The sequence below is a fragment of the Ixodes scapularis genome, unplaced genomic scaffold (genome assembly GCF_016920785.2).
Source record: "Ixodes scapularis isolate PalLabHiFi unplaced genomic scaffold, ASM1692078v2 PGA_scaffold5__190_contigs__length_132052651, whole genome shotgun sequence".
NCBI lineage: Eukaryota > Metazoa > Arthropoda > Arachnida > Ixodida > Ixodidae > Ixodes > Ixodes scapularis.
The window spans coordinates 97,745,489-97,764,301 of NW_024609880.1; the positions used below are offsets into that span (position 1 = coordinate 97,745,489).

Genomic DNA, 18,813 nt, shown 5'->3' on the forward strand with positions numbered 1-18,813 from the left:
AGCCCGTCAGGTGCCGCCATCTTGGGTCCGCGCGCAGACGGAGGAGTGACTGTAGCTGAGCCAAGCCGAGCTGTAGCCGTTGCCTGCGCCAGCTGCCGCGGCCGCTGTTGTGGCAGCGAATTAGTCGTGTTGTTCGTATCTCGACGTAACATGAAAAACGCACGTGCCGAGCGACGGATTTCAGCGTGTGCACGCAGTAAGCAGCAAACAGCAGCAGGCAGAGGATCGCTGGACCCAAATGGTGGCTTTGAAAAAATGCGATGATGATAGCGACTCACGTGACTGCCGTTGTCCAATGATGCCGCAGCGAACCAGAATATTGTTAAATAGAGCGACTGCGTTTCAACCTAAGAAAAGGAATGCGGTACTCTGAAAGCGTAGCTTATTTAGTGACCCTAGCTCGAGCCAGAAACGGGGGCCTAAGAGCTGAGCTCTTAAAGATTTTATGACCCTAAAAACCAGTCTAATGTAATGTGCCGCCGTGTGTTCCTTGTGAGCTTGCATTATTACATTTGGCGCTTCTGATTCTGTTGTGCCAGTGAACTCTGAAAGGCCAGCATAGAGCATTTGTATTAACATTTATTATCAAGATATTCTTTTCCAGGGGTGCAGCAGCATCTTCTTACACAGCCTTCAGCCTCGGGGCTCTTTGTGTGATGGCACCATTTTGGAGTTTCACAATTGCTATGCGGGAAACCCAACACTCTTATTTGCATTTGCCTCGTCATTTAAGCTTGACCCCAGCGGAACATACCTTTAGCATTCTTGTTTGAATTGGCCGCCACACAGGCACTTCAGTGTCGAGACGAGCAGGTGGCACAGCTTCAGCAACAGTTGGAAGCTCAGGAACAGCAGATCACGGTCCTGCAGGACATCCGGGCAGACCTCCTGGGCCGCCTGACCACAGTGCCTGTCTCCACAGAGCAGAGCAACGTAAGGGAGGAAGGGCTGAACCCGACGTTTGCGACAAGTGTCCCTGCATGCTTGCCTCGAAAGTTCAATGGACATGCGTAATTATTAGTCAAACTTCTAATAATGATGTATTTTTTGCCTGCACACACTCTTGTTTTCTGCATAAAGTGGAATGAGCGAGCTCCTCGGTTCTCTTTGTGTCAGATCAAGGAAGGTCTGCCACACAGACAGGACTCACAAAAAACACGGAGAGCTTGAAACGCACAAATATTATGGCACACCGTGCATTCACGAGGGCGCCCATCAAACCACTTTGGCATCATTGTCTAAAGGCAGCTATGCAGTTGCGTCGCCTCAGACACGATCACATGGTCGTGTCACCGCGTGGTCGATTGGAACCCCGAATCTGGCTCCCACTTACCGCTTTCTCTCTTAGCCACTGTATGGCACTGCAGGTGCCACAGGGAGGCCGAGGAGAAACCTCCTCACCCATCAATATAAGCAAGGAAACCGGGGGGTCGAAAAGTCTCTTAGAACTCTAGGGGGCTCGAGAACAGGCAAGTGCGAGCAGCTGCTCTCAGGTAATTGCAAGGCACGAGGCCTGAAGGCCCTCTTTGTGCTTAGCTTTGGCTTTCTGTGCGAGTGTGAATCTTTGTGTAATGTCACGTGTATTTGTAGTTTAGATTGAGTGTTTTGAGCATTTTGTTTTATGAACCAATATTAGGGAGCGGAACCCCGCTCCCGTGAAAGAACCAGGCTGGACTTGGGTTGTTTACGGACCATATGTAGGAATTCGCGTACCGCCGCCGGTATGCCAGTTCCCACATGGTTCGTTAATAACTCGTGTTCAGCCTGGTTCTTTCATGAAAGCGGAGTTCCGCTCCCTTTTATTGGTTTATGAAACAAAACGCTCAAAACACTCAATCTAAACTACAAACACACGCAACATTACACGAAGATTCACACTTGCACGGAAAGCCAAAGCTAAGCACAAAGAGGGCCCCCAGGCCTCGTGCCTTGCAATTACGGGGAACAGTTGCTCGCACTTGCCTATTCTTTTGCCCTTTGGAGTCCCAAGAGGCCTTTCGCCCCCCGGTTCCCCATCTTATATCGATAAGCGAAGAGGTTTCTCCTTGCCTGCCCTGGGGCGCCTGCAGCGCCATCCAGTGGCTAGGAGAGAAAGCAGCATGTCGGGAGCTGGATTCGGGATCCGAATTACCTCCGCAGCGACACGACCATGTGATCGTGTTTGAGGCGAGGCAACTGCATAGCCGCTTCACGACAATGATGCCAAAGTGGTTTGATGGGTGCCCTCGTGAATGCACGGTGCGTCATAATATATATAGCAGTGGTATACGAATGCCCAAATTTAATCGTAGAGGTCATGCCTCCAAAGTGTATTGGGAGATTTAAAGAGCTTTATGAATTGGGGGATCGCTCTATGGTTTGTAGTTAAAGTACCTTGATCTTTTCTAGTCATTCAAAGCCGTTGGTCAGTCTTTCATATTAGCAGCTGGGCTGACACAAACAACTTTCCGCTTCCAGCTCTCTCATGGCAGCGAGCATCTCGAAGGAAATAGCCACAGTCGCACCGACCTGTCCAGAGACGCGCCCCAGCTTCCGTCGGACGTCAGCTGCAGAGGCGATGCACCGTCGGGGCTCGGTCCGCTCTATCTCGACCTCGGCGGTGGAACCGTGAACCACTCAAGTCCCGAACCGGCGTTCCGCCATCCAGACACGCTCCAAGAACTGCCGTCGCCATTCCTCTCCCCGATCCGAAAGTCGGAGAAGGTGGAAGACTGGCAACACGCCGACGAAAACCTGCTCCTTGGCTGCAAGGAGATCATCTGCAGGCAGCTCTCTGACTGGATCACTGCCCGATCCCTGTCTGTCGACAACTATCGGGACATCGTCGCAGTCTTCAATGACATCAAGCAGTTTGCGGTGCGGGGGCTCCACTACTGCGCCGCATGCGAGAGCGCTGGCGTTGCCGCCCTCGACCCGTCCAGCTTGCTCAATGAGGTGGCCGCGCTCCAGTTCAAGGTCGCCCAGCTGGAAGAAGAGGTGCGCAAGTCAGCAGATGAGGTCGAGAGTGTGAGGATCGAGAACGCATCCCTGCGAAAAGGGTCGCTGGAAGCGGAGGAGGCACTCAAGGTGCTCCGACGCGAGCACAGTCTGGTGGACAGCCTCAGCTGCATCAAGGAGAGCGAGTACAAACGTGCCAAGGAAGAGGTGGAGGGGGAGAGCCTACTGGAGGTGTACGAGCTGCAGACGGAGTGCATTCGGCTGGAGCAGGAGAAGAAGGCGCTGCAACAGCGGACGCGCCTCTTGTCCGGCAGCGATCGGTCACCCACCATTTCGCCCGTTCCTCCCCTGCTGCCCACTGACAGGGTCCGTCACAACTCTGCGGTTCAGACGGATGCAGTTCAAGAGCTGCCGCTTGCACCGTCTCCGCTCGTAGACGCAGCAGAGGCTGCCATCGGCAAAGTGGTAGATGAGAAGTCAGTTAGCAAAGCGGTAGACGAGAAGTTGTCAATGCAGTCAGATGCAAAGCTGATGGCAGCCGAACTCGAGCATGCTCTCAACGAGCTGCGGAGGCTGGGAGAAGAGAAGGGAGCGTACGACGCGCTTGTCGTCGAGAACGTCCGCATCTCGGCGGAGAAGGAGAGGGCAGAGAACGACCTGGCAATTGTGGAGGAGCGGCTGAAGGGTGCAGAGGATCTCATCGAGAAGCTGAGGCATGAGCTAGACGTGGAGCACAGTGGCCTCGAAGTGCTTGTGGCACGAACGGAGGAGCTTCTTGGTGGTGGCGACGCAATGAGCGACGAGCGGCGAACCTTGCTCGAGAACCAGAGCCTCAAATGCCAGGTGGCACTCTTGAGTGGCAAGCTTGAAAGGGAGCAGGACTTCTCATCGGCGCTCAAGAGCCACGTGCAGTGCCTCGTGTCGAGGGACAAGGTCTTGCAGAAGACCGTCAAGGACCTCACCAACCGTCTGCTGAGCAGCGGAGAGAAGCTCAGGAAGTCGCTGGAGAAGTGCAGGGAGACTAACCTGGCTCTCATGAAGTCGTCGGCTCAAGCAGAGTGCCTAGAGGCAGAACTCAAAAGGTTGAAGGAGGGTCTGCTAGGTTCCTCTTTCGCTTCAAAAGAGGATCACGGGGAAGGGCCTTTCGAAAGCAAAGGGGTGCCAGGCCCTTTCGACGAGAAAACACCGGTGTGTGAACATGGCGACTCTTTCGCATCTTACCCGAACAGTTATAACTTGGAAGGTTCTGTGCAAGAAGCGTGCAGCGTGGAACTGGTTGATCGGCTTCGAGTTGAGCTCGACGTCAAAGAGGTAAGCTTGGCCCCTTGTTTTTTTGCAAGCCCTTTAATCTCTATAAACTTTCGAAGTAGTGGGAAAGCTGTGAGTTTAATAGCATAGCGAATGTCCCGCAATCCAAGGTAAAAGCTTTAATAAAATTAAACCGGCCTACACCCTCTGTAAAGAAAACATACAAATTACAGTGCAAGTCCAAGCTTCTAATCAGTCGTGCTAGCCAAAACTGTCTGTGAGCCTTAAAGGGACACTGACATGTCAAAATAATTTTTTTTTTTTTTTTTTTTTATTATTATCCGAAATGATTGAAAATGATGCCTGGAGTCCTGGACATTACCCTCAAATTTTGAACCTTGCGAATTCAGTATTTGTGAAGCAATTTTAATTCGAAGTTCCCGCGCAATTCGCGCCAGTGCGGTGATATCAAATATTGAACTGTCCTGCGAGTCGAGTTTCTTTCACGCCTCCGCTCCTAACCGCCGTTGCCGCCGGCGTACCAGGAACAACTGCTTTCCTCCGTGCGTGCCGTGCCGCCTATTGCTGCGAGCAGACGACGCTTGACTTTCAAGTTTGAAGTTCTTTTGGGGCCTTTTGGGGCCCTTTCAGCGATCTCAAATCCTTTGAAACGGCCGGTGTGAGATCGAAGAGAACGTGCGGTGAACTTTTGTGAGCGACACGAGGGGCCACGTCGTGCTGGTTTTGCGTGACAGGCTGCCCCGGCGGAGTCACAACCAAAATTACGACGCACAGACACCAAACCCAGTTGTTTTGACCGTGTGACGATTTCCTTTTCCAAGTCTGAGAGGTCGTCGGGCACCTATAAAAGGCCACTTCGTCCGATTCCCCGGCTCACCGATCATCCTCTGCTACATGCGTCGAGCGCCGCCATGCTTTCCGAGGGAGGATAAAAAGCCGGGAGGCGACATCGCACCGGACTCTGATTCTCGGTATTTCAAAAAGAAGGGCCGTAGTGCGTTTGCAGTTGCATTGAAAAACATGTTTTATGATTGCCGTTATTAAAAGTTGTAGAAATGTCACTTTCAAGGGTTCTAAATTTCATGATATTTGAGGTCACAAATCAAAAGAAGCGAAGAGGTAAGGAGCGGAGAGAAAATCGCCAAAAATGAAAAGGGTGCGCGCGTAATAAAGGTTTTTTTTGTTTTTTTTTTTGCATTGCGGTATTTTTTTGCGTGTCTATGACTAGAACTTGCATCATTTTAGACAATTTAAAAAATACAATATTTGGGGTGTCAGTGCCCCTTTAAAGGGATACTTCAACAAAATTTGAAATATTCTCGTCGTGTTCAAAAATAGGTTGAATATGATCCACAATATCCGTAAATGACAATCGCACGTTTGTATTTTGAGCCTGGTGGCTGTATTTTTCGTTATAAACGGTCCAATTTGGCAAGCACTCGGAGAAGGCCCAGCGGAGACCACGTGACATCCAACGCAATCGTGACGTAGGTTGTCTCGGGACGAGCAAAGCTACGGCGAGGCTGACGTCGAGAGGATGGCCTAGTCGTTCCAGCCACCGAAGCGGCTGCTTTTGTACGAATTTTGAGTAACGTGTTAATCTTCTATAATCTTGTAGGGGGACAATAGCGACTTCTGCGACACACAAAAGGCATTCTCGGGAAGAGGGGAGTTCTTCCTACCCCTCTTCTCTCGTCATGGCCGGAGGTGAGACGCTCACCGTCACTAGCTGTCAAGGTTCCTAGACAGGCATTACAAGCGAGGCGTTAGCGACATCGACCAGGTGCTCTTTGCTAATCGTTTAATTCGTTTTAAAATTCTTTTTCGAGACTTTTTTTAACAAGATATTGGTATGTTCGATGTGATACTGCTCCTTTGAGCACATATAGACCAAAAAATGAGCGCCGAAATTTCGTTGTAGTATTCCTTTAAGGCAAGTTCAGTCATTTGCACTGACTGGTTGGCATTGCATGGAGTTGCATTCTACCACGACGCATTGTGCGGCCCTCCACGGTGACCTGTAGTAAGCGATCATGATGCAATCAATTGTGTCCAGGATGCAAATGTCCAAACTAGACTCTCGTCCTTAGCAGGATCGTGCTGATACCCGAATCATTTCCCGACCAGATGCAGCTAAGGAGTCAAGAGTTGGAGCTGCGGTCACTGCAGCAGTTGGAGCTGTGTGATTTGCGGGTGCAGTTGCACCGAGAGCACTGCCTGCGCCTGGCAGACGTGCTGTCCTCTGTGAGGGCCTCCTGCCACCAGGAGCTGGTGGCCTTCCAGCGGTCTGCTTCCAGGAACGCCGCTCTGGAAGCACTCAAATTGAAGGAGAGCCATCAAGGCGACATTGCAGCACTCAAACGACAGCACAAGGAGCAGGTGAGGAAAGCGAGTTGTGGTCTCATTGCCACTCAATTCTATTAGGATATGACTGCCTTTTGGAAGGTAATTTTTATGCCCGTGTTCTGTTTTCTTCCACATAAGCTCCGAAAAACTGCTATTTCTTTTCCTCCGATACCGAAAATAGACGTTGGAAAGCATTGAATGTGTGGGGAAACGTAAGCCCCGTATAAAATACTCCTTGATTCGAAGAAAAATAAACCCCAAACACTCTGAACCTTAGCCACGAACAACGCAGCCCTATTCGACTCAAATCACTAATCGCTCGCCCCCTAGCTCGAGATGCACGAAATGATGAAGCACTTGTAAGAGACAAAGCACCATCCTTTTGCTTTTGTCAAGTTCCCTCAAACATCTTTATATTCCCTTTTTCTTCCCCCTGCTCCTGGGATGGAGTGTCTATCCTAAACCAACTCGCCTCTGCTCTCCACTTTAGTTCTAACACCCTTTGTCTCGTTTCCTTATTGGCAGCTGGAGCAGCTGAGGAGCAGACTGCATGCTCCGGAGGTCCCGGCCCTGGGAAAGGAGGAAGAGGTGCTGGAGGAGCTGAGGCTGAGGCAGCAGCGCGACTACGAGCAGCTGCTTCCTCGGCTGGACCCTGAGCTCCAAGTTCAGCTCCAGGGGCTGGTGGCCCTCACCCTCAAGATACACCACGTGGAGACCGAGCAGGCCATGGCCAGGACCCAGGTTCGTGTCGGCAGGAATGGACCGTGGCAGCGCCGACCCTCCTAAGTGGAGAGTGCACACCGAACATCGGCCAAAGCACGCGGAAAGGAATGCGCCGGTCTTAACTTGATCTTTGCGTTGTGTGGTTGCATTCTTCTCTGTCGTCCACACATTGGTGTCCCGTACGTGATACGAACGCTCAGCCTTCTGCTTTTGCTAAGTTGCCCGAGCACCAAGGGGCATGCAAAGAGAGTACGGAAGTTGCGTGCGCTCCATGTGCTCCATGGCAGCAGTAACTCTTCTGAAGCAAAAACCTAAAACAAATGGCACTTTTTACATGCATTTTTCAGCACCTTTGATTATTTCAAATCTCTTATATTGATCAGGCAAGCACATGCAGCATGTGTATGTACATTTTTCCTTGGTGCTTGGATAATTTAGTGCATTAACACTGTAGGTACCCCACTCTCATCAACCGAAGTTCCCCAGCAGCAAAGCAGTGTCGTAGAAATTTCTGGTGAGTTTGTTTCCTCAGAAAAAAGAAAATGAGACATTGAGTGTTTGGGCAGAGAAAACATTGGTCCACTTTTGAGATATGGTGACACCGGTTTACATTATACAGTCAAACCCATTTATAACGAACAGCAGGAAACGCTACGATTAGTTCGATATAGCAAAAACCATTTATAACGAACTTCTACAATGCATTTGTTGTGGAGCGAGAGCTTCTCTTTCTTTCTCATCTCTTCACTTCCGCCTTGTAACAACGCGGTAAAAAGTGTTGCTGGTGTTGTTGTTTTTCTATTGTTTTTTTTTGCATGCCTGCAGGGTTAGTTCTTTTAGCTTATCTTTTCTTCTGAATCGCTTCTCTTCGTTGGCAAACGCTTTGGGATGAAAAGCTTTTTTTTTTTCGTGTGCGTGCATGCAGAGTGTATTTTTTAGCTTTCTCTCCTTCTGAATCGCTTCTTTTTCGCTCAATTTCGTTTGCAACTTGAGCTTTTGGAATTTTCTTTCTTTCCTACTTCTTTTTTGGGGGAAGGGACAGGCTAGAAGACGATTGTTTGCACGTTTTTGGAAGCCTTCTTGGGGGGGGGGGGGGGGGGGGGGGGGAAGTTTGATATACTAACCAATATGTTGTTCATTATAAAAAGCATGTTTTACATGCATTTTTATTCAAATTTTTTTGTGAGTTCGATTTTGACAATAATTTGCTGTACGTGGGTTTGTTCTAAACGGGTTTCTCTGTAGATGAGAAATTCAGGCAGTGCAGTATGGCTGCTAACTTAGGATCTTTAAGGTGCATTACAAAGTAGTGCTTACACAAGCACACATTGGTAGAGTGCCCATCTGGATCAAAATAGGTGGGGACGGAGATTGAACGGGTTTTCACTTCATGTCCTCTGAGCTGCGATGCACTATCGCAGTCGCCTGCTGGTCTCCCTTTGATCATGTAGTTTTGTTCTGAAAGCAGTTCAAAACATTCGAAGCTAGTAAACCACAGCCCCGTGTGTACTTACGAGCCTCTTGCAGTGGGAGCATCCATAGGATGAACAGCGTTAAAATCCAAGTTTTCGTCGCATTAGGCACTTGAGAATGCTGTGGTCTTATCAAAACTGGGAACCGCAACAAGGCACCCCCCTCTATGATCGCTGTCTTGGAACTGCCGACGGATCCTCCCATGTCTACGACTTGGACCAGCAAACTTCATCATTTTCTACGAGCTAACGGGTTTCATTGTAGTGCTGGTCATTGACGAACCTCTCCTCACTCATCTCGTGCAGGAAAGGATGACAAGCGAAAAGAACCGTCTGGTGGACCTGCTTTCGACCTGTAACCAGGTGGACCGGGAAGCGCTGGAAGCTAAATTGGAGCACGACCAAAAGTTGGCCCTCAGGGACCAGTACCAGGCATTCCTGGATACCCAGGAGAGGTCTATGACGGGGACCGTGGAAGCTGTTGAAGAGCCGCCGGCATTTGGGAGCCTCCTGGAGAGTGACCATACAGTGGAGGGGCTGTTGGCTTTGCTAAGGGACCGACTCAACAAGCAGTTCTACACCAGCATCAGCGTGAGTTTTAGCTTTCAAGTTCTAAATGAGATAGCGTTTCTTTCGGATTCACTAAGCGGAACGTGGCCTTTGCAGAAGAAATGGTAAAATGCGGTAGCCTGCAGCACCGCGCTGCAGAAACGCAGCCCTTTTTCTAATACCGATTGTGTAATGCGGCTGACTTTTAGCCACTCCTGTAAGGCACGCTTCTAGCAGAACTGTCACACGAGCGCTTCGTCGGTGTTCGGCCAGTGCCTGTGCCCTCACTGGTTGAGCATGAGTCCAAGCCGAATGGCGACGCTACGCTCGCGTCCAGTCTGTGTTCCGTGCTAATTCCCGGTAGGTGACGTAAAAATCCAGCACTACGGCCTTTTCATCCGGGAGGTGCCAAGCGAGTGTGCTCGCACGTGTGGTAGGAGAGTTTGTAGGAGGCGAAAGGGAAAGAATGTGGGTGTTTGCTTTGGATAAAATGGGAGGATGCAAAATATCAGGGTCAAATCTGAGGCGCGCGATCGCACGAAACTCAAACTTCAAGTTCTACTCCCACTTGAGCGCTAGCGTTGGCAGGGCTTTCTTTCAGAGACGCTATGCACGAAAACACTCGCGCCGTCTGTGTCGCCGACGAGTCGAAAACGGCGGGGCGTTTCTTTCGAGGTGCCCAACCTCCGGCAGACGCTCGTTACCTTTTGCCGTGCATCCGCCTGCTCATGCGGACTCGAGGCTCGCGAGGCGTTACCTAAGATTGGAAGCTCGTGCTGGAGACTGAACAGCCAAAGGGCCTCCCCACCGTTCACATCTTGTCGTGACTACAGTCACAATATGTGTACCAAGTTCCTCTGTGCAATGTCACCACGAAGCAACACGCAATGGATTCTGCGCTACCGCTTCCTTTGTGAGGATAGGGGGAGAAAAAAGGGCAAATTTTGTAGCGTAAGCTACACTGGCCGAGGTGGAGCAGTTTGGCGTGGCTCTTGGAGAGCCGTGCTGCGCATCCGCGAGGAGCAGTGACGGACCGGGCAGGACTGGTATGGCACCTAGGTCAGTCCCCGATGCACGCGCCGCGCGCATGCACCCGCTCGAGATCATGGCTCGCGCTGTCCAGTTGCTCTGGGCGGCAGCTTGGTTGCTTGATACATAACAACACTGCGCACAGCTGGCCAAACTAACGACGGGCATCTTGCACCCCGCAGCGGAGGACTAAGGATTAATTTGGACCACCTGGGGATCTTTTGACGTGCAACCGAAAGCTCGGTTACACGACGCCTCCTCCGCAATAAGAAGGGCGGGGGAGCTTAACTCATAGTCATCGGATCCCGAAGTAGTCACATAATGCGTATACCGTGTGTGTGTCATTGAAGCAGCAGTATGCATGATAATCAAGCTAATCCTAGACAACCAGGAAAGCTAAGAATAACCATCTGAACCTAAGCTTACGCTACGTGTATCCTGGCATAGCCGAGCTAAGACACTGTTTATTTTTGGAGCACATTTGTGGGGACGCTCGGATGTTGACACGCTGCCAGTGATGCTACTCTCGCACAGAACGGGACAGTGGCTCTTATCGTATAATTGCTGCTCTGCTCTGGCTGCCACACTTGTTCCTTTTTATGGAGAAGGTAAACAAGCCTGATTTTACGATAGTCTTCTCGGTAGTTATTGACTTGTTGTTTGAATCTGACCCTCTCTAACCCTTCTACTCTGCCGCAGTGCCTGTTGTAAGGTGCACTTCTCTACTGTAAGGGGTGAACTCTAGAACTGCGTAAGCTAGAAGGATCATGTTTTCGGATGGATGGCGAAGAGTGTAAAGGACATGCTCCAGGAAAAAAATCTTTTTTTTTAATATTTGGAATAGCTTAATGAAAATTTCATGGTCTATAGGGCTTGATCTCATCTTTCTAAATCTTGTGTTAGTTTCGACATAGCTGCTTTTGTCTATATTCTGCATGCAGTACATATATAAAAGAAACTGCATTCTTGTGCACTCGAGGGGGCTTCGCCACAAGTATGAAAGAGCATTGTAAAATAGGTCACTTTGTTCCCTGGGAACCGCTGATTGCAAGTAACAACAAGAATAACGTGTGTGAAATTTCCTTTATTTTAGGGATGGGCGAATATTCGGTTAATACAAATAGCCAATCGAATTCTGTTCTATTCGGCATTCACTTCGAATCGAATTTAAGTATTCGACAATATTGAATTATTCGACCTTTCTAAAATACAGTCAAACCCGACTATATCGAACCCGTTTACATCCAATTATTCCTTATATCAAACAATGTTTGTGCACAGTAATGTTACAGTGATAATATATAGCAAAAACTACAGTTACATCGAACAAAAAGCAGCCGCTACCGATATATCGAACTGCCAAGAGCACCGTTTTGCTCTGCAAGCTGGCTCTCCCCCAACGCGAGCGGCCGCATTGGAGGAAAGCCAGCTTGCAGAGCACGCTGGCTTTTTTTTTTCGGGGCAGCCGCGTCAACCGCTTGGAAGAGAAGAAAAAATATCTTTTGTGGAGGGAGCGGAGAGAGGGTGCTCCGTGCTCCCTCTCCCCGCTCCGTCCGCAAGAGAATATTATTTTTTCTTCTAAGCGATTAATTCAACCCTCCCCCCCCCCCCCCCCCCAAAAAAAAAAAAAGTCAGCTTGCTTTGCTAGCTGGCTTCCCCCAACGCGGCCGCCTGTTGTAGGGGAAAGCCAACTTGCAGAGCAAAACAAGGCTTTGCAGGAGGAGGTGCTCCTGCTCGGACGTGCTCAGTGCTCTCGGCATAGTTCGGCACTAATGCGCAAGAATGCTGAGGCTGCGGCCTCAGCATTTTTGGAGTCTGTCGATGGCGTAGAAAAATATTGTTATCATGGATGCAATGAAGAAAAAGCAGCAGAAGATGCAAGACTACTTCATTATGTAATATTTCAGCAGAAAGTGGATTTTTGAGTCTAATTCATTAAAACTTTTATATTGAATTATCCGCCATATCGAACTGGTAGACGTTTTCTTGAGAGTTCGATATAAATGGGTTTGACTTGCTCTGGCTTGGATTTCCGACCAGGTGGTGCAAGCTTCCGACCATTTCGTGCTCCCGTACTCAATACACTTGAAATTAACAACAATTACAGTACTTCTAATACCAAATAAGGGCAAATATAAAACTATAGTTTAAACATATCTTGTAGTATTTGTTGCTTATACTATTCGAAGTATTCAATTCGAAATTATTCGGCCAAAATCACTATTTGCTTCGAATTCGATTGGGGCCCAAAATCCTCTATTCGCCCATGCCTACTTTATTTAGAAAAAGTTGGAGATCACAAAAATGCATGTTTAAAGGGCAGACAAATATTTTTTGCAACTTGTATGACTATAGTGATATACATTGTAACAGAACCTTGACAGTTGCTTTCTACACACTTCAGGACATAAGCATGCCCAATTTGGTTGGGATGGGACTATGTGAAGTACAAAACCTCTTGTGCACAAACTTAAGAGATGATTCAAAACAACAAAAGCTGAAAAACATCTTTGAATGTTATCATGGATGTGCACTAGTAAAGGAGCAGCCTAGTTGACATGACATTTAACCACAATGCATGCCAGGACTTTGCAAGACGGCACAGTTTAGAATTGTCCCGCGCCATATGTGGCTCCTTCACAGTCCATGTGAGCAGTGTTCTGAACGCAAGCCTGCTTCACCATACGGCGGCAATGGGATCTTGCTTCAGCAGTCCCTTTGGTGGTCATGCTGGCAATGCATTTCTTGTCGCACTTATTGCTGAGCGTGATGGGTTCCTGAGACGGGAGGATGCCAAGCTCCTGTTGCACCTGCTCGAAGCCCATGTGTTGTTGTTGAACCGTAAGGTTGCAATGGCTGTGTCCATCTCCATGACAGTGCGCGAAACAAACCTCGTTTTGGGGCACAGCATCCAGATTTTTCTATTGAGTGACTCAGTAGCATTCTGAGTCTTCCCCTTTACGCGGCGGGACAGCAGCTTTTTCTCCGTCAGCTTCTTGTAGATGGATAGTATGGCCTTGGCCTGAGCAGTTGTGAGGATCGGAGTGTGTGGCGGTGCTGGTTCACCCAGGGCTTGTGCACCAGGAAGATTCCCCGTCTGGACAAAACTTGTGGCTGCTGGCAAGATTAGTGGAGCAGGAGTGAAAGTAAAATGCCCAGATAGCACGATACATTCCCCGGACACTTCCCCTGTTACTGGTGATGGCGATCTGAAAGTGGCTCTGCAGTTTCGGTATAGTTCCATTCTTGAGCTTTTGTCCCCGTGGCAGTGGCGTCTTGAGCTGCTGGAGTCCAGTGCCCAATCACTTTGCCATGTGGTTTATGCAGTCTTCTTTCACAATAAGGGCAGTCCCAGAGAAGTTTGCCTCAGACACAGCAGCATACGCCTTGCTGTCTTGAGGAATGTCGTGAATTGGAGAGGCGTCGCATACAACGAGGTCCTCTGCCAGATCCTCAATGCAACTTCTGTTTTCATGGCATGGGATGAGCCATCATTGTTTAAGGGCGAAGCTCCTTAGGGTCTAGCCTTGTTTGTCTGGCATCCGTGCTCACATCGATTGCACTGCCTCCGGGACCGAGCCCACTTTTAAAAAAAAACGTCTCTACAGGAGAGGGCGCTGCAGTCAAATGCGTATATAATCGCGTTAAACTTTGCATGCATTGGCTCAACGTTTATAGACGAGAGGGCGCTACGGTCACATACTCAACTGCGTATATAACCACAATCCATACCACACACTCTCTTTCTGACATGGACCATTGACTTAAGCGGTGGAGATGCGTTCCCACGGCTTCTAGCAGATCCAAGCTGATTCGCTAGAAGAACCACTGGCTCTGCATTTCACCGACCATAAAACAGTAATAATAAAGTCGAAACGCAACCCGGAACTCAGCACTACCTATGAACAGTAAAAAAAAATCAGCACAATCAGCACTACCTATAAAATCAGTATCATCAGTACCACCAGAGCTTCGCCCCAATCAACATCATTCACCACGTGGAGATGCGGCCTCTTTTTCTCACACACCAGTTTGTGTAAGGCTTGCATCCTTGAAAACCTTGTACCTGCTGCGGCTCAGACAGTAATTCGAGAGAACTTCGGCATCTAAACAGTCCTGTGTCAACAGATATTGCTGTGCCAACACCATTATGGCTCTTGTGTCTTCTCTTTTGCCACGCGCCGTCAAACATAATGGCTAGCTGAGTAGCTTGCACCTCTCCTGTTGTCATCTTCCTGATCAATCTCAGGTTCACGGCGGCAGCTTTCATTGCGGCGAGGTGCCTTTTTTTTTTTGTGATCCCAGCGAAGGTCTTGTTGTGCATGGGCTTTTGCAGACCAAGGAGCACACAAAACCGTGAAAGTTGTTTTTGTCCAACAACGGTTGCGCGTGCATCAACCACTGCCTTGACGTTCACAGCGTAACTGTCCTGGGAGCTGTCGTTTCCAGTCTCGCCACACCGCTCCCCACTAACGTTCTCGGCCGCAAAGGCACGCCTTGAAGAATAGGTCAACGAAAGAATGGACGTAGGGCACGCATCATTCTGGCAGCACAAAAAATGACAGTCCCTTTCACTTAGCGGCCGATTCCTGGACGGCAAGTTCAAACTTTCCGCAAGTCGAGCATGCCTCGCCTTTGACGAAAGTTTTCATCATGCCGATCTCGCAGATCACAGTACATGCACACTCCCATCTCCAGCTCTCTCCATTTTCAAACATTCTTATCTTCTTTTTTAATGCACTAACGAACTCGTCAGCGCTGCCGATGAAACTCGAGCGATCGTATTCGAACGCATCGCCCCGACCGAGGTTAGGGCTAGTAGCCGCGGATGAACTTTTCTTCATTGAAGCTTCCCACTTGCCCTTTTGGCGACTTCCTTTGAACTTGTGTGTTGTCCAAAACTTCTGAACTCGAAAGTCGCGTTTTCGGTTGACAATCATTGCGAAGAAAGCAGAATGATTGAACAAGTCATTGGTTCTGGTTTCAGGAGCAGTGTGACGCTAAATCAGCAAGCCAGCTTCACCGCGCACCACGTTGCTCTCGGTTAATGGCAGGGCCACAATCGCATCACGTGATTTAAAAGGCCTGTGGCAACACGTGTTTGCAGCGGGAGAAAATGTTTATTTAGTATTATTTGCAAACAGAATACAAAACTATCGACGACAGTTTCGGAGTGAAAACGCCTAGGCCTACGTGCTGAAATAAACTCAATGGCGGGCAACGACACAATTCATAGAATCACACGCTCAAAGATGGCTCAGATTTGCACAGCTTTCCATCGCGAGAAGGGTTTCAAACTCATATCTGACTAATTTTGCAATGATATCCTGTCGTGATTTTTTTTTTTATATGCAAAAGACAAAGGTTAAAAAAAATAGAACACTAAAAAACGCAAAATCATTTCTTTTTTTTTTAATCGCCATTTTTTAATTTGCATTTCCCCTTAATGGTAGATATTTTGAGGATTCAAACTTGTTTTTCTAAGCTCAAATTTGTTTAATAAATGCACCATAATTGATCCCATGTTGGCATTTTCACGATACTGTTGCCGTGACCGTGACAACACTTTACATATTTTACGCATGAGGTCCAGTGCTGGAAAACAAATGTTTGCTGCTCAAATCGTAACCTTTTATGAGCACATTCCACTGCACTATAGTATTCTTATGGCAGCTTTTCAATTGTGTGGACAAAACTAGGAAAAAGCTGGTTGCATGTTTGTGCTAGCAGTGTTGTTTTTTATGTCTAGACTAACTGACTAAATTGTCCTGTTTGACAGTTACAAAAACTTTTTGGCTAAGCTGCAATCACGTGTCAGGGAGAGGCTGTTATGATATGTCTATACATAGCCTCCTCTATACACTCCGTGCGACGCGACCGGCACGCCGCCGTTACCGAAGGCAGGCAGTGAGAGCCCCAGCGAAACGAAACCACGCCGCGTACACTGGTACGCATTAAGTCGGAACGGTGCGGTTGCGCTAGGTTGACAGCATGAACTGCTGCGTTGTTAAGCGCTCCAATAGTTCTGCGTCGTATCTCGTGGGGACGAAGTTTCACAGTTTTTCACCTCGCCGATGCTTTGTGGGACAGCGACAACGATGAACCCGTGCCGCACGACGCAAGAAATTTGGTCCCCCGATTATGTCTGCCACTGTGTCGGCACGGCTGACATATTCTACACTGCCGCTTTGCACTCTGCGTTTGTTTTCGTACCAGTAACGCTTACATATTTCAGCTCGAACCGAAATGCTATCCCACACTCGCGGGTATGCAGAGCCAATTTCGTTGAAGGAATGCCCTCCAAAGAAGTTTCGTCCCCATCGTAGGTGTCGATGATATTTCCGGACCAGTATGGCACGCAGTCTGTACTTCATTAAGCAAGATTTGGACGGTACAAGAAGTGACAAATATGAGTCTAAGGAAAACTACAATGAAACTTGGAATTTATGGACAATCGATGTTTGAGTATGAAAGTTTATGTGGGGTGCTTTCTTCTTTTATCAGCCTCCTTTTGGATGTGGAAACGCTGACACCCCAAGTCTTGTAGAAAACAATTTCTTTCTCGGCTTTAGAGCCACCTATCGCAAAGTTGTTCGAACTGGAAGTACCGTCCCACTGGTCCCTTCCTACCTGTATAGTGTGCATCTCCCGGTCATGATGAGTGGTTTACTCTTGACAGCCTTAGACGGTCAAAATCGGTTCCCATTTAGTTACGCCGCCCAAAAAGTTTAGGTATAATAAGTGTTTTGTCAAGTTACGGTTGTCAAAGTACCTGTGTGCCGAAAATCAGCACCTCGCACAACCAGGTTACTACACAACAGCTGACCGCAAAAGCCATTGACGGCCAAACCGTGTGTTGGCCGGCAACTTGGTTTTCTCGGCTTTGAAGCCACCTTTCGTAAAGTTGTTTGAATTAAAAGTACAGTGCCTCTAGTCCCTTCCTACCTGTAAAGTCTCCATCTCCCACGACGAGTGGTATTCTCTTGACAGCCTTTTCACGGTGAAAACCGTTTGCCATTCAGTTACGCCGCCCAAACCGAATTTCCACCAGGTTTCCCTATGTCACCTATTTTTGGTATTATAACAGTTGTGTCAAGTTACGGTCATGTCCAAGAACATGTGTGTCCAAATCTGCACTTCGCACAGCCCGGTTATAACACAACATTTTGAGTCCAATATTGGATATTCCTGACAGCTTTATTCCTTTATTCCTTCGAACCATAACTTTCACATCTGCTGTCTTAATAAAACTTGGCCCACTTAGTGCACAAACTTAGTGAACATCTCACTCGCCTCCAAATATCATCGTCCCAGCAGTCCTACGTTTACAGCGACGAGCGAAACAAATTTCCCACTGAGAGTAATTATGGTGGCAGCCGTCTTGCTTTTCGGAAAATAGCTCAAACCCCTTTTTCGACCGCAACTAAAGAAATTACCCCTAATAACGACTGTGACTCAATATTAAAGAAGCGGAGAACAGCTAAAATGCCCTTCTTAAATCTCTCCCAGCACTCATGCAACGTCACCCTCAACTTATCGGCTCAAAAAGCAAAAGTTCCGTCCGTGCGCGCTTCCGCCGCCACAGCTTCGCACGCGAAAAGGCGCCGCAGGCAGCTGAGCGTGCCTCACTGTCGAACGCCAGCTCCTCCGCTAGCGGCGCTGCGCGCGTTTTTCAAAGCGCCCCCTATAGTTCCCGCACGGAGCGTATACTCACAAAGCCTGGCAGTTCCACGACAGAGCCATAGGGTGCCCGGACACAGATTTGGAGCGCGAGGGTCTGGTTGCGCAGAGCATCAAAGAGCCATTTCTCGGGGAACCTGGACGTCAAGGCACAGCTTTTGCAGCGGCGAGGACCCGAAACACGCTTGTTCGCTTGGAAGAAGTGTGTTTTGGTGTCTTGCCGCAGCAGGGTGCCAGTCACGTGGCTCTCCTCTCATCCGTTGTCTGCCGCTCCACCTCTTTTATCTCGGCGGCCGCTTCTCGTGGCAATCTGCCAGGCTTTGTTAGTATATAGGAGGCTATGGTCTGTAGCATCTGGTTGTCTGACAGTGATCAGCAGCTGTTAAGAGTCAGCTGTCAACAATAAGTACATTGTTTCTGAAACTTTTGCCAATATTTTGTTTTATACTTGCATTTTGTTGGTCTCTGGTTTTTTGCAATATTTGTTTGAATCTTTATGGATTTTTGGAGTGGCTTGTCCGACCGGAGCAAGTTTTGCTGAATGCTGGGGGCTAGGCATGCCTAGGAGAGAAACTGAAAGAGTATTATACAGTTCAATGGTGAATCACGTAATAAGTGTGCAATGCTTTTTTTATATATATTTCCATTTTATAGGAAGAGTTTTTTTTTGCAAGCTTGGTGTATAATATATGTAAGGAGATTCAACCATGATTTTTTAGAAAGTTTTTGGATTTGAAACTCAGCAGGGAAAATTATAAAATTTATAAATTGAAAAAAAAAGAAAAAGAAGACTGGAATGTTTTAAAAC

The 18,813-nt window shown here is 48.4% G+C and overlaps 1 protein-coding gene and 1 pseudogene across 1 annotated transcript in view; one reads left to right on the top strand and one right to left on the bottom strand.

The window, feature by feature from the left end:
• The window catches only part of LOC8041936 (pericentrin), a 221,380-nt gene that overhangs the window by 116,189 nt on the left and 86,378 nt on the right, over positions 1 to 18,813 (top strand). The window contains exons 7-11 of the mRNA XM_042293960.1: positions 790 to 933; positions 2,458 to 4,248; positions 6,334 to 6,585; positions 7,078 to 7,293; positions 9,054 to 9,338. Coding sequence (XP_042149894.1) covers positions 790 to 933; positions 2,458 to 4,248; positions 6,334 to 6,585; positions 7,078 to 7,293; positions 9,054 to 9,338 — 2,688 coding nt within the window. The remainder of the gene's footprint in view (positions 1 to 789; positions 934 to 2,457; positions 4,249 to 6,333; positions 6,586 to 7,077; positions 7,294 to 9,053; positions 9,339 to 18,813) is intronic.
• On the bottom strand, positions 12,932 to 13,800 carry LOC121045592 (annotated as a pseudogene).